The sequence below is a fragment of the Ambystoma mexicanum genome, chromosome 9 (genome assembly GCF_040938575.1).
Source record: "Ambystoma mexicanum isolate Mex_15411 chromosome 9, UKY_AmexF1_1, whole genome shotgun sequence".
Lineage (NCBI taxonomy): Eukaryota > Metazoa > Chordata > Amphibia > Caudata > Ambystomatidae > Ambystoma > Ambystoma mexicanum.
In genome coordinates this window covers 992,521,661-992,545,945 of record NC_090931.1, presented here as the reverse complement: position 1 = coordinate 992,545,945, position 24,285 = coordinate 992,521,661, and the positions used below count along the sequence as shown (strand labels likewise).

The window sequence follows — 24,285 nt, the reverse complement described above, 5'->3', positions numbered from 1 at the left end:
CCTACACCAAAGCGCTGGCTGTTCACCAGCCCATTTAGTCTTGGTCCCCCCTCTTGCACTACTTCAGCTGTCCTGTGACTGATCATGTGACTCACTGAACTCTAATCTTAATCGGCTTCCTTAAGGCATCAGCATCCAGTGCGTCCATCTCAATGGGTGCCTGCTCTAAGGGCATCATACACCTATTTGTTCTTGTTTGTGCCGTTATCCTGTTTATCTTGTTTATGGCTTTCACTGTTTGATATGATGGCTCTATAGCCCCGTTTCTCTTTTCTCTCATGCCTGACTCTAATGGTTGTTCCACTTTTGGTTGCTGCCCGTCCCTTACATTTTGGGTTTTGTGCTTTAACTTACCACTGTAGCTCATTTTATTCCTCCTCTAATCCAGCTGTGCTCTCGTATATCCTAATCTTTTTTTCTTTGATGTCACTGTATTCTTGCTTTCCAACTATGACTACTCCTATTTCTTTGCTTTGCTCTTGCTGCTCTACCCATTGCCATGATGGCTCTAACTTGTGCTCTAGCACCTTGAAGCGTCTCTTGTTCTAGATGGAATTATCAATAATGATCTCAGACCAAATAACCGGACCGACTCAAAGAATATGGAAAAGTACTACTCTCACACAAACTTGATTACAGAGAGATTTTATACCCCAATATACGTTATCCATGATGTCATCCTACGTGGCAAACTGTAAAACCTATTGGAAGGAGGGATTGGTTAGGGGAACGAACATATCTACTTATAGAATACATAGGGGTTAGTACACAATTGGCTATCTCTTATCTGTAAGGCACGCCTCAAACTACATCTGAATATGTATAATACTGATTATAGTGGACAAAATGGCAGTGGAGTGGTCTATGCAACATTGGATAGCAGGTTGCCCCATAAACCCGCGGATTGGTTGGCATTCCCACCTAACCTTGGACTTTCAGCTCGGCTAGAAGCACGTAAGCGAAACCAAACCCAAGTGCTTGAATCAGGTCAGATTACTCCCTACTTTCCCAATTAGTCTATCATCTCTCATCAGTCCGACCATCAGCCAAAGTTTCTGGTCTGTATTTGACCTTGTAGCTTGCTCTCTGTTCTGAGACATTCAACAGAGTATAAGCACATCACTATCATCATCCACAGCTTGATGAATAGCCCTTGTTCTCGACTGCTGAATCGCATGTGAAGAGACCACAAATGTGTCCATTTTGACCTCTTATTTACTGCTATTTGATTCAATTATGCTGGGTATCATTGCTCATCTCAGCCTCTAGAGACTTGCTCACTGCATCTTGTAGGAGCCTTATCCATTGTTAATTGTCCAATACTTGGCACTTGTAAATGTCTCCTTCATCTTTAATCTAAGAGAAATATGTCTTACATTTATGGCTTATCCATCTGCCTTCCTTTGTGCCTTGCAATTATTCCTTGAAATAGCATCCTTGATCCCAGGCCAACACAGACTCCTCTTCATTTTGCACACTAAGCTGTTTTCCAGCATCTCCTGACTTGTAACCCTGGTCTGCCTCTGAGGTAGCTGGATTGAATCTTTAGACAAGCTGACATCCATTTTCCTATCATGGCCATCTGAGTGCATATCGTCTTTGGTACACTCGATGCAGTATAGGGACAACACATAGAGTGCCATATCTTCTCCTACTGTTCCAATATGATGACGTTGAGAGGGCGTGAGTGAGGGAAAATGCGTCCACCTGCTCCTCTACATTACCCCCTTTGGTCGAGTCCACACCCACATTCTCCTCTTCATTCTCCTTTATCATCTCTTCATACTGTCATTTCTTTGGGTTCCAGATCTTTGTCACCCCCCTCAGGTGACCTGCATTCTTTATATGTTCATCCACACTCTAGGCCATGTGACAGCATTCTCCTGATGGTGGACAGTATCCGATGTTCTACATATTTTATATGATCCTTAGGATACGAGAACTACGCTCCTGGAGGTGCAAGGATGCTTTTCTTTATATTCTCATGGGTAGTTTCCACATCTTGCATCTGCTCCCCAGTTGCAGCATCTATATCAATCATTATCTTCATCCCAATAGCTTTCTTGGCTGTCTTCTGGCACTGTCCCAAGATGATCTTTACGGGACAAAATCCTAGCAATACCAACACTAGCTTTGCTCCAAGTATTTTGAATGCATTCACCAGCCAGGTTGGAATCCATGACTATAGAAATGAGAACCAGTCATCTCCTGCTGTCTCATCAGCTTCATCTTCCATCTTTGTATGCAGAGTCGTCAGCATAGTTATTGCTTCTGTCAGGGTTTCATTTTCTCCATCATGGGATGGTATGAGTGTACAGCAAGAAGGCCCGACCTTGGCACACATGTCTCATTCCATTGCTGTAATTAAGTCCAGAACATACCTGTTCTGGAATGTCATCATCCTGATGGCTCTTATTTCTGCTCCGATTGCATTGAATCATTTTATTGTTGCATTAATCATCTGACACAGTTACCATCTGGTAATCTGCAGCCACTTGGTGTTTACTGCAATCTGGAGTCCTGGCATCAATATAGATGTCATAATCATTGCCGTCTTGCTGAACAGTTTATGCTCATCTGTAATGTCTTCATAGGCCTTTATTGATTTTGATGAGAAGTAGTTCTCCCTTTTCAGCCGGCGAAGAATATGCTACCTCTTCCTCCTCTGATGTTCATTCATTTTTGGTAATCCATCAAGTTTGAGATCACTTTGAGGAATCACTAATGCTGGAACATGTATTAATACAATGGAAAACACTCCTCCCTAATTTTAAGCAACTGCATGTAAGCTCTGGATCGACAGGCCCAATATCGGTCCATCATTACAGCAGTTCATCCATTCATTCCTGGGACCTTGATTATCTGTCCACATCCTTTGTTCTCTCTGACCACAACTGAGCCTCCATTCTTGAAGCATGTTGTTGCATTCTTTAGTGGTATTATAGATACTGGTCCTGCTTCATTGTTGTCCCATGTTAGTAACTTAGAGTACTTGACCCATGATTCTAGGCATCTGTCATTAAGTGTTTGAACTATGCTTACTGGTTCATTCTTCAACAAGTGTGCAGGGCAAGATAATAGTCCTTCTTTCCATCCGGTGCTGGTGGCAACACACACATATACCAATAGCTGAGGTCTCTACCAGCATCCGGGTTCTCCTGATATCTCAGTTATATCTGAGCAATCCATCCTCTTCATCTCAACAATTTTTGTTCGTTCTAAAATTTGGGATGGATACATATGTTTTTTGCTTGTCCATCCCATCCCACTTTGCATTCGATTTGTCTTCACATAAGTATCTTCTTATGGAAATGTTCCTCTTGGTCACCATCATAAAGTTACCCATTTTCCTTCAAATTCCTTCGAATTGCTCTCTGGTTGCACATGCTAGTAGATGACTGATACATATTGCATCATGTGCAGGCCTCTCTTTGGCAATACATGTCCTTGCTGCGTTCATGATATACAGTATTAAGGAACACACAGAGCAGCTTTCATCTGACGTTCACTCTCCCACCTCCTTCTTGTGCTGATATGATAGATTATTTTTTAAATGAGACAAATTATCAAGATATGTATTTATATCTTCATGGTCTTCTCCAACATCCCTTTTAAATTGAAAATAGGTGCCTTGTAAGATTGTAAAGAATATTGTTTGTGTCATTGGGGACAATAGTAGATGTTTCATTGTTACCCACCATGCCTGTATCATTTCTTATATCATGTCTAAATGCAATAATAATCAGGAGGAAAACACAAATCATAATGCAAAATGTTATCACAATTATTATTCCACGAACACTCATCGATTTTCTTGATGGCAAAAAGCCTCTTATATTCTGGAACCGTCTGATCTTTTGCGGTTTATTACACGGTCACACCCAAGTCAGGCAGCTCCTTCTGCCACAATGAATGCCTCCAACCCATCTCACACACATCCCCTACAAATACTTGGTGCCAATATGGACTAGGAACCAGGCCGGTGTGTATTAAGAATATATTTATTAATTCATTTATTTAGCCAAATATCACAATTAGATTACATCAGCCACCAATGTTGTGGCAACACAAGAACAAAAGGACTTCTGTAAACTAAAAAGCACAGGCAAGAGCTTTGAGGCTAGTCAGCAAACAATGGAAAATTTTGATTTTTGGAAGATTTGATCACAGAACCAAGAGGTGAGCCGGAGAAGCAATGAAAAACATTTGTTTTGTTACACCTAACAATAACAAAATGGGCTTTGGGGCTTTATCAGAACAGAATGGGAAACTCAGTTTTGGGTTGGAATCACAGATGCAATGTAAGACAGAAAATGCAAATCGGAAAATTTGTTTTTCAGAGCACAATGGGACATCGATTTTGGAATGTTTAGCACAGTTGCAATCTGAGAAAGAAAATGCAAATAGGAAATTCGTTTTACACAGCACAATGGGACATTGATTTTGGGATGTTTAGCACAGTTTCAATGTGAGAAAGAATATGCAAATAGGAAACTCATTTTGCAGAGCACAATGGGAAAATTGATTTTGGGATGTTTAACACAGTTGCAATGTGAGAAAGAAAATACAAATAGGTAATTTGTGTTTACCCCCGCGCCCAGACATTGAAGAAGGGTTTGGGATTAATTCTTTTGGCAGTTCCTTATGTGTATGCCGGTTCAAAACACACTGGGAAAAGATTGTTTGTTTCGAATGCCATTTACTTTGATAAATATGGTAGGGATCTACACAAACACACAGGATATTTTCAATGGGGAAATAAATAAAACAATGCTGGAAGAATACAGGGCCTACGCAATCTTGGGTTTGGGGTAGTTCTACTTACAGGAGAGGTCTGGACTGGGCATCAGGGAGCATCAGAACACACCATTGGGACAGCAAAGGTCTCCTCTCTTTCCTCCAAGGGGTCCCAATCAGCTTCTATGTCTCCTAACTCCTGTCTCCAATGCAAGACTTAGGCCCCTCTGCTGGGATGTTATTCACCAGGTTTCAGCAGCAGGTCGCCTCTCGGAATTATTCAAAGAAGTCCAGCTGTTATGCAAACTGGCTTATTTATATGGCAAATGACATCACAAATTTGTCATGATTCTCGTGAAAGGAATGGGTTGATTATCACTACCCCCTCCCACCTGTGAGCTGATAGGACAAGGGGATGGGGGAGTGCTTTGGGTTATCTGTGGGAGAAGAGAGCTTCATCATCTCACTTTGACAGCTGGGCTCGGTCTGCTTTAAAACACTAAAATCTCACAACATGGCAAGTACCCTTAATTTTCAAATCTTTACATATATGAACATATTTATTCATAAGAACTAGATTTTAAAGCAAATCAGATGAGACTAGTTTGGGATATGCAGATCCTTTCTATGCAGAGATACAGTTTTTCTTCATTTACTCAGTAACCATATTTGTGAAAAATATACCATTTTACGGGCGTCATATTTATTATTATTGGCATGCTTTTATCAACTTTTCACATTTCTGGGAATCACATGGATGCCCAAATCACATTTTCATTAATAACTTTAGTTGTCTTTATCCACCCAACATCATTTTAGCATGGTTAGAAGGGGTTGACTGTCACCTTTAATAAACCCTGGAATGACTGCTGTGCGATGTACGCTGTCAATTTTATGCGATAAAATGTGTTTCTCCCATTTTAAATCAAGGTGTGGTTTTACTCCCTTTTTTTAAGTCTCACTTCTTCTGTATAGGCACATGACGTAAGCAGAGCAGCCTAATGGCCACTAATGGATTCGTTTTATGGGACTTATGACCTGCAGGTCACATGTGATGCAGAACAGACCTGACTTTATCTGGACTTCACTGCATTTCTGATCTCAAAAGTATTCCTGCTTGTATTTTTAAGGAAGGGCACTTGATGGATGAAGACAACCAGGCCTGAATCTCCAGGGCAACAAAGGGAGGTCCTTGAGTTTAATTTCACATCTGAAGAAATTACCGCCCATGTACGCTGCAGCAAAGAGCCTGTAAACTCATACATAAATGTATTTTAAATGATCTCTTATAAGGTACACAGTTTCAAAAAATACATATGTGTAGCTTTGAAACTGTCCATGTGGATGAGCTTTTGATAGAGAGAAACCATGTTCACACTTGGAAAGTCTGGCAAGCATTTTGCTGAGCATATTGTTACTCTAGATAGGGGAAAAATGAACATGACATTCTTTTTATTTATTTTACATGTAAAATGCTCCATTTCACTGCAGCTGCTTGGCATCCCATTGAAGATACTGTGCACTGCTGTTTCATATGGGTCGGTGCAGCTCTCCATGGATTTGTCAAAACATCATTGCCATGTGTCTTTCTTTCCCTTCGTGAAATGCATTGCCCATATTTTAGCACATTTATATTTTTAGGCCTACTATCTTTCCTTTTGATTTGAGTTCCATAGGACTTATGTCAGACATTATTTCTGCACTGGCCTTTTATTTTGGGGCATACACAACAATGACTCTGGCCTCTTGATTTCTGGCATCTGGGGGCTATATTTCACCCCACAGATCTTTGCTTAGATTTTGAATATATGACTCTGTAATTCTCTATGAAGCACACTTTTATATCAAGAACTGCATGATTATGGCTATAATTATTCTGAAAATAATATGGTTGTTCTTAGGATTTCCGCAAAATGTCACTATAGTCACACATCTTATTACCAAAGCAGGACAAGACTGTAATATGTAGGTTAAAAACAGCATAGAAGAATGCGTGTATCATTATTACAATGGGTATCATAAAGATGAAATGTGTTTCGTTTCTTTCAGCTCTGGTATTTTAAACCATTGTTCCTTGAGCCTATCTAAAATGTTCCAGGATAACTACAACTCTACTTATTCGTTATTGAATGTTGAAAGATATTGCTCCTCAATTCAAAGTGCTGCTGGGCTCTTCATTTTCCATGTCTTTGCTCTTGGCCATTGAATGATTCTGCATGCGTGGAACTACTTCTCTTGCTTTACCGTCAGAAGTTGCGGGAGGGGTCGGGTTTCTCCTTTATATGGTTTGATGTCGTGCAAATGCAGCCAGGCTTTTCTTCCTTTTAGCTAGGCAGCTGTAGAGGTAACTTCTTCCACCTAATTTGGTCCTTCAAAAAGAGGCGTACTGCAACTGCATACACACTTTCATACCAGCAACTGGTCCCCTGGGTATAGGCTGGGTTATTTTAACAAATCTTCTGCTTCAATGGATTGATCACCTCTGTCGCTTCTTTTTGACCCCTCCCTTCGGTTCATGACCTGTTGAGAAATGAAAGAAACACTTGCAGTCATTGTTGTTAGGTCATCATGCATCACATCACCTAGTGTCTTCGCTACACAATGGGTATCATTTTTAACCTAGTTGGTGGAGCAAGGGGTGTTCTCATGCAGCGTCTAGTCACCAACTCATGAGGAGTTAGATGGTGATCTGAGCCAGGCTGGTTTCTTAAGGCATATAAGGCAAAGGGTAGACAATGTAGCCATCCCTTCTGTAGAGTCATCTTTATTTTTGCAATCTTCTCCTTCAGTAGTCCATTTAATCTCTCACAGATGCCATTTGCCTCTGGGTGGTATGCAGGGGAAAACATATGCTTAATGCCTAATAGAAGAACTATTTGTTTAAACAGTTCATTTACAAAATGCGGACCATTGTCCGACCGCAAAACCTTGCATACACCCCGTCTTGGAAACACCTCACGCACAAGGAACTTGGCAGCACATGTGGTGTCAGGGTGTATGCATGGACCTTCTTCAATCCTTCTAGATCAAGCATTGCCAAAGCCAACATGTTTGGCTTTCGTATAAGTATTATGCATTTTCCAGCACTGCTGTTAGATGGACATGTATTAATACCATTGTTTACCTCCTACCACCAATGGCCAGTTACTATCACTACGACTATGCCTGGTAAGTGGATTTCCCATGCCTAGACAAAACTGTTGGCATTATCAATGCTTGTTTTAAAAAATATTTGAGATGTTTATCAAACAGGCAGCATAGCCACAATTGTATGTGTTATGCAACTATTTTGAATAACATTTCAATGTCTACATATAACAAGACAAAAGGTTCTGGCTTTGCCAATGCTTGTTTTTAACAGGACTTCAGTGAAGGGCACACGTAGTGCTTACAAATTGAGTGGGTGAAGGCAGACCCGGTACAGAGATTTTTATTACACCAGTAGCATTGTTACAGCTCCAATTTAGTCATTAACTTTCAGAAGACCTCTTTCAAAAAGGCACTTTGAGTTCAAAGTTTGATCATAAATGTAGCTCAAAGAGATCCTAGGAGCATGTGTTTTGAGAGGAGCAAGAGGTGGGTGGGCATGGCAAAAGGGGTGAAAAAGACCAGGGGAGTCAGTGGGTGGGTAAATAACCCAATAACACCTACAAGATTTCTATCACTCATATGTAATTTCTCCCTAGCTGTACTCTAATGCAATAGTTTTGGCTTATAGGCTTAATTGTATTGTATGTAATTGTATTGGCTTAATACCCCAAACTAAAAGTTATTCAGCATTGATTTGCCATGAAAGATTTATATAGATTCACTTTTTTAGTGTTCACGCTTTAGTAGTGCATTCTGGAAAGTGGCAAAAATAGCTGTATGTGGTTTTACCCAGTTGCTCGGAGACATACTGTACTATGGTTTGGTAAAAAGAGTGTCATCGCAGAATATAGTATACCTCCATATATCTGTGGTTGTCATCTCACAGCAAAGGTGAGGAAAAGCAAGCACTTAATACCAGTGAAATCAGTGTAAGACGTGGATGGTGTCCCTGTTCGTTCCTTGCCTGCCCGTCTAGCATCTACAGGGCTACCCTACCTTAAGCGCTTCCCTACCCACCTCCTTGGCCTCACTATTAGAGGCAGTAAGGCCAGGAAGTCGAGTAGAGCTCTATTAGTAAAGTAATGCTGCATTCCAAAATGTTGGTGCACTAGAGTAGAGTGAAGCATTGTGGCTTCCTTTTCCATGCTGGTGGCTACCACGCTCGGCCTGTCTGCCTGAGATTGTAGAAGACAATTGCATGGGAGGTGGAGCAGCTAAACTAGGCTCACTCAAGTGCTGGCTTTATTTAGGGGCATAACTGGGTGTTCGATGACAAACCATGTCAATGGTGTAAGCACCTTGGCATTTCATTACAATCTCTGGCATGGCAAGATTCGCACTGCAATTGATGGCAGTTATATGAGAGGCTGTGCATTTGTTAGCTAATGCTGGCAGTTGTGTGTGTATCTGTGAATACAATGGCATTCCTTTGTAAGGACATAGAGGCCTGTCATATGAGGTCATGGTGTTAAGAACTCACCTTGCAGAGAGGCGGGAGGATCAAGACACAGGTGCGCAATCAGAACTTGCCAAAATACACTGCATAGGTTAGCTGAGACATACCCACATGAATCCTATTGGTTAACAGTAAAAAAGGCTCTGAGGGGGACAGAATGAGAACGAGCAAGCGCATGAGTATGCAAGCTGTGATACACACAGATGCAGTAACTTACACAGTGAAGATGCAGGCTGGAGAGAGTAAGAGCATGTTGTGTCACAGCTACAATGTGCAGCCTGATCCATTTAGAAATACATTGAAACATATTGCTACAGTGGAATGAAAATGATTACACATTCATCAAAGATAGGCTTGACTTACTCACTACAGCTCTAGAGCCCTGCTTGGACTCGGTGAAAGAAAATAGCTGCTGTGTGGAGAAAAAGCACATACCCGAGACCCAATAACATAACAGTGAACACACTAACAAACTGGACAGCCAATCAGCTACTGCTTACATTTCAAAGCACTAGAGCAACCCACACAAATCAATAAATGGGCATTTTCAGAACCATTTTAAACCAAAATGTAACTAGTACAGTACTTTGTTTATTTGAAATACAAAATACAATAAAATATGGAGCATAACTTGAAAGCGGCAGTAAATATATTTTGAAGCATCAATCAAGTCAAATAGCTTTTTAATAACATTAAAACATGGCAGCCACCATTTTGAAAGGAAAGATGCCTCACAAATTCACTACACAGTAGAAGATCAGCCAAGAAGTGCAAAAAGAGGTGTGGTCGGAGGGAAAATGGGTGGGAATGGGAGGCAAAACCTATAGATTTCACTTAGCGATGGGAGTTAAATGGGTGGGACACATAGCCAAACTACATATATCCATCTTCATATGTCAACCTGCATTGAAAAGCATTACAAACCTGCATTCAAAGCCCCTATTTCAAGCTCTCATGCTAAAGCTCTTATTTTAATGACAATAGTTTTGGCTTTATAGGTAGCGCTTTCAGCGCCACCTAATAGCCACAACTAAAAAGGACATACCACGGCCAGCATATATCTGTAGCCATTTCATGTCTGCAGCATATCCACATAATCTATATGTAGGTACAGAAATGGGCCATGTGGTCTAGGAATTGCTTGTCTCACTGTTCGCAGAGTGTTCCCTGCAGTAGATTTCTGGCACACAATGCATTTTACAATAAACTGCACCACATGCTCTAGCAGGTTTGGCAAGAACCACTCTTCTGTAATTGTAGCAGGAAGACTCCCTCAAGTCACATGCACGGTGTAGTGGAGCTGCTCCAGTGCTAACCTCAATAATGCTAGAGGTATAACTGGCTTTGCAGTGCTATCCTGTTTCCAAATTGCCTCAATAAAGAACAGCCCCCCTTTTTCCATAAATCCTTTTCTTCTTGTGCTGCTCGATCCTGAGTCTCAATTAACTAGACAATAGATAACATGTTAGAGCCCTCCTTTACCAAAATGCATCGTAATGTCGTCTGTTTACTACTTTCTATTTCAAAATTTGATATGGTTGGGAAATAGGCTGCCTTTTTGGCTTTTAAGTCTGGGGGAAATTACGTCTTCACTTTTAGTATGCGCTGTACATTTTGTGACTGCTAGAGTCAATGGGAGCGCTAGTGCTTAAATAAGTTTATCCAATAGGCCTGCATGTTGCACTGGGGGGCCGTCTGCACAGAGGAAGCCCCTCCGTTTCTAGCATGAAAAACCTGCATGTACAGTTGACGTCACATAGGCAGAGTCAGAGTACACCGTCACTTCCTCATCTTTATATCTCTGAAGAGCAGCGATAAGCACCATTAATTCTGCAGCTTGTGCTGAATAAAGCAAAGGTAATCTTGCTCTTTTCACTATCTCAAATTCACCCTCTCGGTTTGTTATAGCTGATTCAGTATGTCTCTCGCCAGTCGTTTGGTCAATTTTGGAAGAATCATCAATAAAGAGCACTTCCCCCCTCCCGATAACATTTTCTGTGGCTTGGGGAACATCATGATAGTGTTTAGTATACATTGTGCAATCATGTCATAACCATCATCCCGTACTGGGTCTGCTATGAATGTTGCTAGGTTCACTGTCTTACATCTGACCATTTTAATCACAGGATTCAATATAATTACCTCATATCCTGATGCTCTTTGTGTGGTCAATGTACTTTTTGGTTTCTCTAAAATTGCAAATAATGCATGCTGTACAAATAATGTTACTGAACACCCTCTTGTTATACTGCTTTTTAGATCACGAATGCAGTAGCAGCCAAAGACTGCTCACAAGGATAATGGCCTTTCATAACTGTATCTAAAATCACACTATAGAAAGTCAATGGTTTCTGTACAAGTCCTAATGTCGTTTTTTGTGTAAGGACTGCTCATGAATGAGAAAATAAGTAAAATTCTTCATGATAATCATGAATTCTCAATACAGGAGCTGTACTGATTGTCTTTTTTAATTCTTCAAATCCTTCATTCATCTCATCTGTCCCTAATATTTTGCTCTTGCCCACCTGTGTTTCTTGAAGTGCTTTTAAAAGTGGTCGGATCAATGTACTGTAATTGAAAACCCAGCCCCACACAATAGTTACATAGGCCTAAAAAAAAATCATTTGTCTCACTGATTTAGGTTCTGATGGCTTCATAATTGTTTCTGCTTTCTCTGGTGTCACTTTCCTCCCCTTGTGAGAAATCAACTGTCCTATATACAAAACCACTTTCTTACAATATTGTAGCTTCTCTTTTTCCATTTCATATCCTTTCTCTGAGAATATACTCACGCGCTTTACTGAATCTTCTCTGCATCCTTCTTCTGTTTCACTACACACCAAAATGTCATCAACTTATTATACTGTTGCACTTTCGAGCTGAAAATTACCTAGGTCCATCTGAAAGACTCTGTTGAAGATTGAAGGAGACTCACAGTACCCCGGGGGCAAATGAGTATGTTTCAGGCGAATATTTCTATATGCAACAGAAGTCAAATCCCATGAGTCTTCATGTAGGGGAATCAAAAAGATTGCGTTCTTTAAATCTATGACCGTAAATTATTTGGCCTTAGATGAGATGTTGCACTATATTGTTGCAGGGTTTGGAACTAAGAGAAACTCACCTTTGACTATATTGTATAGGGGTGAAGGACCTGTATAAATCACCACAATGCCCCTGTTGAAAACTCTCATCTGCCTCTCTGGACACGGGATATTGCTTTGTATGTAGCAAAAGGGCTGCTGCTTTAAGCTTGGTTTTTACTGCTTCTACTCCTTTCAATACACCCACATCATATCGACGTGTCGTCCATAAAATATTCTCTAAATCTTCCTGAAAAAATAATGGTTCATTTTTACCAACACCATTCTTCTTCATATTTCTCTATTCTCTACTTTAATCCAATAAGTGAGACTTATGAAAAATACTAATTAATCATCTGAAAACTCATCCTTAAACAGCTCCTCATCTGTAAAATCTGTCAGCCTGTATCCTTCACTGACGGCCATCACTGTTCTCCATCCTCTTCCCTCATCATCTGTCCCATGAAGAACCACTCTTTCCTCTCTGACCATTGCAGCTTCTAACACTAAGGAGATTATCCGCCCTTCTTCATAATCTGATCTGAACAAAAGCACATCTCTCTTGAATGTCTTGAATAAAAGTGACAGGATCTTCATTCTCCCCCATTTTCCTAGTCATAATCGCACCCATATGTGATGTATCGGGATATTGTACTCTGAGCACCCACCATTCATCGGTTTTGCAATTATTGAATGGCGCTCCATCATGTGTTGTGTTTTGTGCAGTGATACCTGCGTATCCTGCTCGCTTCCAAATGTCATCAGCTCTCTCTCCCATAATGGCTGCTAACAAGCCTTTTATGTCACCTATGGATAACATCATTCCTGGTGTCATTCTCTCTAATTCATAAATCCATTTTCGCACACCGGAAGTTATGGTCTTTATCCATTTGTGGCCATGGTATATATTGTGGTTGTCCTCCCCCTGTCTCTAATAATGCAAATTGTGAAAATCCTGGTCTAAAATCATACCTGCCTACACGTCTTGTTTTCCAGGAGGGGCTAGTCTCGCTCGTTTGTCTCCATCATGTTAGTGCCCTTAATCTGCTTACATAAGGTGGGGATACATCCACTGTACTGCGCGATTGTGCTTGTGGTCAATAAGTATATGGTGTCTATTATGGTGTTCATTCTTTACCGTATCATAGATTTCTTCAAAGACCATTTCACCTAATGAGATTTCACCAAATTTATTTCACAGAAAATGGTAGGGTAAATGGTATATGTGTAATGCATAATCGGTGGGGTGTGGGGAAAGGGAATAAGTTAGAGTTGGGAGGAGTTAGGGGGGCTGCAGGGGTCTCCCCCCGCATTAAATAAAAAGTAGAAAAAGTAAAAAGTAGATTTTGTTGGATTTGGTGAAATCTCCATTATGTGAAATATTTCCTAAGAAATCACATACATCCCTTTTTTAGGGTCCTCTAAATCTGATAGACAATTTTACCCCTTTTTCTACACTTGATTCTTTCAAAAATCAAAATGCCCCCTCACTTCGTACCCTCTCATTTTCTTCCCTTTGGTCATCTGACATTATTATGCCCCAGCTTGTATGACTGTTATCCTATTCCGCATCATCAAGATCCAGTCTACTTTAAGACAGCATTCTTTGCTTGCCTGTTATGATGTCATCTAGCCTTCCTCCAGTTTCCCTCGATAGAGATCCTTCAATGTTCTCATGGGTTTTATACCCTTCTTTATCCCTCATTGGCCTATATCAATCCCCTACTTCTGTTCATTTCTTCTACCCTTTTCCTCATCTCCCTCAATTCATCTTCCTCTCGCCTTCTTTGCAACCTATGTACTTTCATTCTTTGTGCTTCCACCTACTCTCATCTCTTCTCTTCTAGTCTCTCCTTTTCTTTCCTCACCTTGTACCTTTTTTTGTTCTTCCCTTTGCTTGCATTCTTTTTCTTTCTCCTCTTTATATGATCTCCTTCTTCCTTTTCTGTCTTTTCCCGCTCTTCTCTCTCTTCTTTTTCTCGAACCCCATCAATGCCCTTATCGTCCATTTTAAGTAATATTTGTCCTCCCATCCATTCATTGTGTACTATTGTTATTCCTTATCTTTATCTTTTATTTCTTTCTCCTTACTTACTCCTTTCTCAATATTCATCTGTCTATCTTGCCAATCCTTTCGCTGTTTACTTTAATTGCATGTCGATATATATTTGCGTTATCTGCTTGTGCTCTCTTCCACATTATCCTCACTGTTATAAGTGGGGAGCTCATATGTCGGATTAACGTATCCTGCCACTGCTTTCAATTCCTTGAAGGGATACAAACCATTCTCCTCTTTATCTATGCTCTTTTTTCCAGGAGGGGAAAGGGAAGCCAAAGGCGTTACATCATCCCCTTTATGCTGATTAAGCATCCTCTCTTTCTCGGCTGGATCTTCTTTCTCACTCTGATACATTTTCCATAACTCTAAAACAGCCAACCTTTTCTGAAATGTCTTTCCCTTATATGTAGCATGCATATATGTTGTCATATGTTGCAATACTGTTTATGAAGTACCATTTCACCTAATGAGATTTCACTGAATTTATTTCACCGAAAATGGTAGGGGAAATGGTATATGTGTAATGCATAATCGGTGAGGTGTGGGGAAAGGGTATAGGTTAGGGGGAGCGAGGGGGGATGCAGGGGTCTCCCCCCACATTAATAAATCGCAGAAAAAGTAAAAAGTATATTTTGTTCGATTTGGTGAAATCTCCATTATGTGAAATATTTCAGAAGAAATCACATACATCCCTTTCTTTAGGGTCCTCTAAATCTGACAATGTTATCCCTTTTTCTACACTTGATTCTTTCGCAAATCTGCACACGCCCACATTTTGCACACTCTCATTTTCTTCCTTTTGGTCATCTGACATTATTATGCCCCAGCTTGTATGACTGCTATCCTTTTCCACATCATCAAGCGCTAGTCTACTTTAAGACAGCATTCTTTGCTTGTCTGTTACGATGTCATCTAGCCTTCCTCCAGTTTCCCTCGATAGAGATCCTTCTATGTTCTCTTGGGTTTTATACCGTTCTATATCCCTCATTTGCCTATATAAATCCCCAATTATTTTCCCTACGTCTTCTGTATCTCGCTCGCCAGCCCATGTTGGTATTCTTGGTATTCCTTGCAGCTGCCTGTGGGGCTGTTGTGACCCTCTCTCTTCCTCAAATTGTTCTTGTGCTTCGATTGGCACTATGCTTCTATGACATAGATAATCCATCTCATCGACTTTTAGTCCCCTACTTCTGTTAATTTCTTCTTCACTTTTCCTTACATCCCTCAATTCATCTTCTCGCCGCCTTTGCAACCTATGTACTTTCATTCTTTGTGCTTCCACCTACTCTCGTGTCTTCTTTTCTGGTCTCTCCTTTTCTTTCCTCACCTGACACCATTTTCGTTCTTCCCTTTGCTTGCATTCTCTTTCTTTCTCCTCTTTATATGATCTCTCTTCTTCCTTTTCTTTCTTTTCCTGCTCTTCTCTCTCTTCTCTTTCTTGAACCCCATCAATGCCGTTATTGTCCAGCTTCAGTAATATTTGTCCTCCCATCCGTTCATTCTGTACTATTGTTATTCCCTTATCTTTATATTTTCTTTCTTTCTGCTTTCTTACTCCTTCCTCAATCTCCATCTGTCTATCTTCCCAATCCTTTCGCCGTTTACTTTCATTGCATGTCGATATATATTTGCGTTATCTGCTTTTGCTCTCTTCCACATTATCCCCACTGTTATAAGCGGGTAGCTCATATGTCAGATTAACGTACCCCGCCACTGCTTTCAATTCCTTGAAGGAATCCAATCCCTTCTCCTCTCTATATATGCTCTTATTTCTAGGAGGGGAGAGGGGTGTTGAAGGTGTTACATCATCCCCTTTATGCTGATTAAGCATCCTCTCTTTCTCGGCTGGATCTTCTTTCTCACTCTGATACATTTTCCATAACTCTAAAGCAGCCAACCTTTTCTGAAATGTCTTTCCCTTATATGTAGCATGCATATATGTTGTCATATGTCGCAATACTGCTTTTGACAATGAACCCTCCTGAGGCCATGGCAAGTGTCTTATTAGTTGTGCCTCGAACCCGCTCTCAATGATATTTCCTTATTTTAGTTATGTATCTTGGCAATGTCCTGCATAAGTGTAAAAGAGGAGTGTCCTCCATAATGACAAGTCGATCCCAACTTTCTATACTTACCCATCTTTTTATTCTTCTCTTTATTTTATCAAATATACCACACTGATCAATTTGAGTGAGCACCATCAATCGCTGCTTATTTATCTGAAAAATTAACTATATATATATATATATATATATATATATATATATTTGTTTTTAACCACTTTCAAAATCTATGCACCAATATTCTTTTTGTTCATTTGTTTACACTTTCTATCAACTTTTATTATCTTGTTGTTTTATCATTGATATTTTAGAAGTCTCTTCTTCATTTATTTGTTTCCTTTGATATTTATCCTCCTGATTGATGTCAATCTCTTGATTAAAATATCTAATAATCACCTTAATTGGTTTACTATCGTTTTATATCTATTAGTTTAAACACAACAAAAATGTTACACTGACCTATTTATAATCCCAAACATGTGCACTTTTAAAATGTTTCTGCGTATGCTTTCCTTCTTTAGTAAATGTATCTCATCTCATTTTTACTCCATCTTGGAGTTTGATACGCACTCTTCTTGTTGGCATTGAACCATATCTTCGTACATGTGTTTTTTGCACGTCATTCTACACAGAAAACTCTGCAGTCTTCTAGTTAATGGCAGGAGCAGTCGAGCATCCGGAGGTCTTGATATGGGCCTAGGTCGATTGACCGGAACTATCTGCACCGCTACCAAAATGTGATGTAGCACCTTGAAGCATCTTTTGTGCTAGATGGAATCACCAACAACAATCTCAGACCAAATAACCGTACAGACTCAAATATGGCAACGTACTACTTTATTCTCAATTTAATAACGCAGGGCAAACTGGCAGACATAGGACTAATGCTTGCACACTCACACACACACTTGATTACACAGAGAGTGTTATACCCCAATATACGTCATCTATGATGTCATCCATTGTGACAAACTGTAAAACCTATTGGTGGGAGGGATTGGTTAGGGGAAAATATCCATGTATAGAATACATAGGGGTTAGTACACCATTGCCTGTCACTTTCCTGTAAGGCACACCTCAAACTACCTCTAAACATGTGTAATACTGATTATAGCGGGCAAAATGGCAGCAGATTGGTCTATGCAACATTGTATAGCAGGTTACCCCAAAAACCCACTTATTGGTTGTCATTCCCACCCAACCTTGGACTTCCGGCTCGTCTAGCAGCACGTAAGCGGAATGAAACCAATGTGATTGAGTCACGTCAGATTACTCCCTACTTTCCCAATTAGTCCATCATCTTTTGTCAGTCTGATCTTGAGCCAAAGTTTACCATCTGTAGTTGACCTTGTAGCTTGCTCTCTGTTCTGAGACATTCAAGGGAGCATAAGCAGATCACTATCTCCTTCCACAGCTTAATGAATAGCCCTTGTTTCAACTTCTGAATCACGTGAAGAGACCAAAAATGTGTACATTTCTACCTCTTATTTACTGCTATTTGATTCAATTATGCTGGGTGTCATTGCTCTTCTAAGCCTCTAGCAACGTGCTCACTCCATCTTGTAGGAGCCTTATCTATTGTTAATTGTCCAATTCTTTGATCTTGCTAATGTTTTCTTCTTTGTTAATTTACAAGAAATGTGTCTTATGTATGTGGTTTATCTGTTTGCCTCCCTTTGTGCCTTGCAATTATTCCTTGAAATAGCATCCTTGATCCCAGGCCAACACAGACTCCTCTTCGTTTTGCACATGAAGCTGTTATCCAGCCTCTCCTGACTCTGTAAACCTGGTCTGTCTCTGAGGTAGCTGGATTGAATCTTTACACAAGCCGATGTCCATTTTCCTACCATGGCCATCCTTGCCACAGTATATTTTCCTCTTATAGAAAGCTTCTATATGTCTCATCTACCATCTACCTTGTGTTACTGCGTATTACACTTATTGGTCAGCATGTTACTTCATCTTCTTTGTATATGACAACTTTATCATTTCGTACATGTTTCTTTTGTCACTTCAGTTACTTTGTCACTCTTAAGTATTTTCATATAGTTTCAGTATATCTTCGCACATCTTCTTCATGACATCACTCTGCCTTCATCAGATTTTGCTCAGCGCTCCATGATGTCCAATGGTGCGTGCTGACATCCTTCCACTAAATATCCTTCCATTCCCTCAGTGCGATGATATATTCAATACGGTTGTCTGAGTGCATATCGTCTTTCATACACTTGATGCGTTATAGGGACAACCCATGGAGTCCCATATAGGGCTCTTCTCATACAGTTCCAATATGACAGCAGTGAGGGGGCAGGAGTTAGGGAAAATGCGTCCACCTGCTCCTCTACAAACTTGGCTTATCCTTCGGCTCATGTGCCAGCTTAATCTTCATTTTCTTTACCTTAATGAAACATGGATCTCCTTATGAAATACTGCTACTCCAACTGCCCTTTCTCATTTAATGTGCTCGTACTCCTCACTACTTAGGCACAATGGGTAGAACAGCATCTTATTTCCTTCCGCCTGGTCTCTAATCCTCCCTTTTAATCGTCTATCATTCCCTTCCTTTGAATATCATGTTTCCTCTTTTTCTAAACCACATTGCTTCACCTTTCTTGTCACAGCTTGTCACCCTGGCCCTTTAACTCATACTGCAATGACTTAGATCCACTTCTTGATTTTATTCAGCCTCTGGATGCTCCGATTTTCCTTCTTGTTATTCAATGTTCAGTGTTCAATGTCAATCTGTCCATGGTTTTCAACAAAAAGGGCACCTGCATTATCACTGATCCCCCAAGTTTCCAAATATAATCCACATCAGCAGTTATCAGGGCAAGGGCTTTGGACAGACAAAGATTAGCCTCTATTTTTTCATTACTATTTACTGAGAGTTTATTTGTTACATAAAAATGTTGTGATACTTTAAAAATATCTCACAAAGATGTGAAACATATACAAAACAAATGTCGTTCTGACACAACCAAATACCTTACGAACTTTATATACATCAGTGCATTAGTCATATGAACACATATATTGCACAACAGGGAACATACACATGTAATAATTTCCACCTATTTAGGGAAAGTACAGATACAGTGATTTCCACCTTTTGTTTTTCACACACAGGACTGACTTTTTTTGATTGTTTTAGAATCTCAATTCTTGAACATTTATTTCATGGCTACTTTAATTCTGTGGTAGAATCTACACATTTTTTCTTTGCTGATTATTTCCAGATTTTTCTATTATGTTCTTCTTTTTTAGATTCTCTCCGTAGTACGCTCTCTGCCTGTGTCCTTGCCGGCCAGTGTTCAATGTCCAACCATTCTCTTATGTTAACCCGACTAATAATGTATTCGTATTCTTCCCTGATTCTGACATACCTCACCTACTTCCCTATCTTTTCTATCTTTCTTCCCCTTCATAATCCTCGAACGTCCTCTCGCTTCTGTGCGCAATCTTGGTAGTATTTTTGAATCTACCCTCTCTTTCTAATTCACTCAGTCATTTTGCTTTCATCTTTTATAATGTATGTAAATCGTGTTCATGTTTCTCATTTCATATGGCTTAACTTCGTTTTTGATATTTTCCTGTCTGAGTCACTTTGCCACTCTTCTGGTTGATCTTCCTGCTTAACGAATAATCGAATAAGGGCCAATAATTGTATCATTCTTAAGGGCATTCTTGGTCTGCCGCCCAAACCTTTCTTCACTTCTCTCTCTCTAGAGACCATCTCACACTTTCCATTCTCAATCTCACTTCCTTCTGACAGTCCTTAAATCTCCTTGTAACCAGCCCTGCTTTAACTCCTATTATCTCTTAGCTCCATAACATTTGAGCCAGCTTACTTTTTCTCTTCTATCTGCCTCTTCCTATTCTATCTTCTGTTTGCAACTCAAGCAACACTTAATTTCCTTCTCTCATTGCTAAACTTGTCCCTTGATTGTTACTTGTTGTTTACCTCTTTTGATCATGTACAGTCTTTTAGTAAAAGCTATTTATAAATTAATAAAATACAAATAAAAATATCCACCTACAATACTATTTGTTTCTGGAGCAGCAATTGGGAGGTGGGGGAGTGTGATGCGTAGACTCATGTTATTCCGGCTACCCATCATTTTTGTTTCCCCGTGCTCCTGCTCTTCATCAACTACCTATCTGCTCTGAGAAATTTGGAATCTCCACCTTTCTGCTTCAGTCCCCTCTATCTCTTCATGTTTCCCTGAATCTGTGGACCTTGCATCTTCAGATATTAACCCTTTAGTAGATGTCACTCCGTTATTGCATCATTATTGCATTCCTTTATTTACACCTAAAGGCAGCCTCTACCTCCATGGTTCTCAGATTCCCTAAAGCTTTTAAGGATCCAACTCCCTAAAGCTGGGCGCCAGTAGCTTTAAATAGAATTACAACTAACTACAAATCTTTTTCAGAGCTTCTTCCTTCATATTCTTTCTCTCTCAAACAAGTCAAAGCAAATTATTTTCAAACGCCCATACAGTCTCAGTCTAAATCCCCTAAACGTCTCTTTTCTACTCTTAATAAAATTCTAGCCCCTCCACTGAACCCTAACCAATTTCCACAATTTCCCCTGACTATTTTGTTTGCTTCTTTTCTTTGCTCAATGACACTTTTCATTGGTGGCTCTCCTGTTTTTCTGCAATCAAATCTTGGATGTTTTCACGCTTTCTATGTCTCAACCGAAAAAATGGAAACTCTATTTTTCCCAGCTTCTTCCTCGACTTCCATAGCTTCTTCCCGCCATTTCAGCTTTCTATTTCTCAACAAGTACGCAATCTCGACTTTATCTTTAGCTCCTCCTTTTCTCTTATACCTTAGATTGCTGCTGACATCCAATGTTTGGATAAAAGCGCTATATAAGCATTGCTAAATAAAATGTGCAACTTTGCATGTCTGAGAAAAGGGCAGCAGGACCTTAAAATAGGAGGGGAATTGTGGCCAAACACACTAGTTACTAGCATATTTGAATGCTGGACGGGGTGCTCATATGAGACCCCAGACGCCTGACTTACAAAAATGTTTTCCCATGTTAAAACATGTTTGCAAATCAGGCCCCAGGTCTGTTATTTATGGTTCCCTTCGCCCCACCCCCATGCCCGCAGTGCTGGTAGCAGAGGAGTTTTCAGTGTGGGGGAAGGAATAGAGTGCAGTACCCATGCAGAGCATACATTGTGGATCCTGTCACCATACACCGCCATCATGATGGACCTCATTGCCATAGCACATGCTTCTGCTTCTAACGGTAACGGAAGGTTTGGCCGCAGTAGATTTCATCGAGGGAGCATTGGCCGGATTTTTCTGCTGCATTTTACCGCAAATGTATGTTGGGGGTAGGGTAATAATGAAGGTAAAATAGTAGAGGGGGGGGCGCGGCAGGGGAATTCCACTGCAAGCATGTGCGGTAAAATGTCCTGAAAGAATACACAATTCGACCAATTCTCCCTCGATGAAATAAACCCGATGAAATCACACAGAACCCTTCTAATGACACTCGGAACCCTTTGAAATATATAATGGGGTGAAAAGAATTAGGAGAATGATTGAGTAGTTCATGTTCTGGATTTAGTCCGACCTTTCCATTTTTAGCCCCGCAGCACCCCTTTGCACACTGCCCTGCCTGGCATGTTAAGTGTTTTGGGCAAGTCCCTTTTCTGCCCTCTGCGTCAATATCGCCCGCTGCACTTGGCTAGCATGCGGCGCGCGCTGCCTGCATGAAGCGGCATACAAAGCACTGCTTTTGAGTGATAGCTTGACCTTGTTGTAGGGGAAAAGGCTAGAAGGACCGCGCGCCTAATTGCATTAGGCGCGCATGCAAGGTGATTTAATTGTCATTTCACAGGTGAACGGTGACAGATTTCTGAAGTAGCCTCGGAAAAAAGTGACAGCTCTCCTTGCGCGCAGAGGGTCTCCCGAATTATTATCCATGAACTTTGATCCTCGTCAAGTAAACATGCCACTAAAATAATACTTTTCTTGGTACTCGGTAATCGCTTGCAAATATATACCGAAGCGAAAGCGAGGCGGAGTTTTGTAGCGCGACGTGCTACCTTTCACTAACACGCACAGGACGTCTTAAACTGCTTCCCCCAAAACCCTGAGCTTTGTCGGGCTGTATTCTTACACCGCGCCTTACGAACTAATGGTTGTGATTGCGAGACGGACGCGCATGTAGGTGTCCTGTTTGAAAATTGAATTGATCACAATGGGGTTGGGCTAAGCAAGGAAGTGGTTCAGTAAGTTGTTCATGACGCTAATTCTAAACTATTTCCTCTGCTGACCAGGACCAAAGGGAAACCTGCTCGCGCGTAACTTGCGCGGCGCGCACTCATACAGTGACTGCTGATTTGAATCCGTACGTTTGCCTTTCAGAATATCCATCTGGTGGCCAAGTGGCTCGGCGCCCTGGAGAAACTGCTGGAGAAGTACAGCGAAGCAAGCCACCCGGACTACCGTGTGTTCATGAGTGCCGAGCCCGCCCCCACGGCCAAGGAGCACATCATTCCGCCGGGAATCCTGGAGAACTCGATTAAGATAACCAACGAGCCGCCCACAGGGATGCGCGCCAACCTCCACTCTGCGCTTGACAACTTTGACCAGGCAAGTGCGCACCAGTCCCGGACCCGGGCTCCGCTGCACACACCTAGGTTCCAGTGAGCCGGTCAGACATGACCCGGAATTAAAATGAAGAGAAAGAAACAGAGGGGTCACAGTAACTTCTTTTCCATTGAACTCTTATTAAATATGAAACATATTCCAAAGGAAGGAAGTGAAAATAATGTGTATTATTTTACTCGTTTTTTTTCTCAGCTTGGGATTCTCTGCAAAGATCTGCTTTTTGTTTCAAATAGTTCTGTTATTGGTTTAATATTGATTTAGTAGAAGGCGGGGAAGACCCTTGCCCACCCAGCACAGCACCTCTTCCCTTATATTTGCCTATGTCCGTTCTAAAACAACTTCTTTCCAAACTGAGGAATAGAATAGCCTCTGCACCCCCAATCAGCCTCCATCCCACCTCATCCTTATTGTCATGCAAATTGGTCTTGCATAGGGCAACTTCTGCCATTTTGTGGGCCTCTGGGCCTTGGACTGATCTAAACCTTCCCGCTCCTGGTCAGAAGTGATTTTCATTTTAATTTGAAGGTTTTTGTCTTTGATTTCTCCAGTTTCTGGTTAGCTATTTTTAATAGATGCTATTGTCCCCTCTTTATTTTCAGTAGTGTTCATTTGTGTAGAGTTCTTCTTTCTGTGAGTGGCCTGCATTGAGTAAAAACGAGGCCCTTCCCCACCCCATACGCTGTGAGCAGGAAGTGAGGCTGATTACATGACTTTTGAAGGATTGCATCAAGTTCACCGCCCTCCTGTTTCATTTCAGAGAATTGCACTACCTAGAAGGCAACCGTAAATCTTGTGTGCTACACATTTCCTATGGAAACATAGATAGTGACTATCAGTGCTTAGTCTGCATTGCTTTCCTCCCAAGGGGAGAATGTTCATCGATATTTTCGATATTGTCATAGTCATGTTGCTTTGACAACAATAAAGCATGTGTTACTTTTTACACTCCAAAAATATTCAAATGCACACAAAAAAGTATATTTTTTGAAAATATCTGGTTAAAGATAAGGTAGGAGGCTACTAATGGGTGATATCAAACAAACGTTTTAACTGGGGATGTGTGAAATTGTGCAGTTTTCTTTGGCCTATTTCATAAAATTGTGCATTAAACTTCAACAATTGCACAACATTGTGGACATTTTCAAAAAGAAAAAATATTTT

At 40.7% G+C, this 24,285-nt stretch overlaps 1 protein-coding gene across 1 annotated transcript in view; it reads left to right on the top strand.

The window, feature by feature from the left end:
* LOC138488874 (dynein axonemal heavy chain 11-like) overlaps positions 1 to 24,285 on the top strand; it is a 2,478,284-nt gene that overhangs the window by 2,101,953 nt on the left and 352,046 nt on the right. Inside the window, exon 48 of the mRNA XM_069616234.1 lies at positions 22,879 to 23,106. Within this exon, the coding sequence (XP_069472335.1) occupies positions 22,879 to 23,106 (228 nt within the window). The remainder of the gene's footprint in view (positions 1 to 22,878; positions 23,107 to 24,285) is intronic.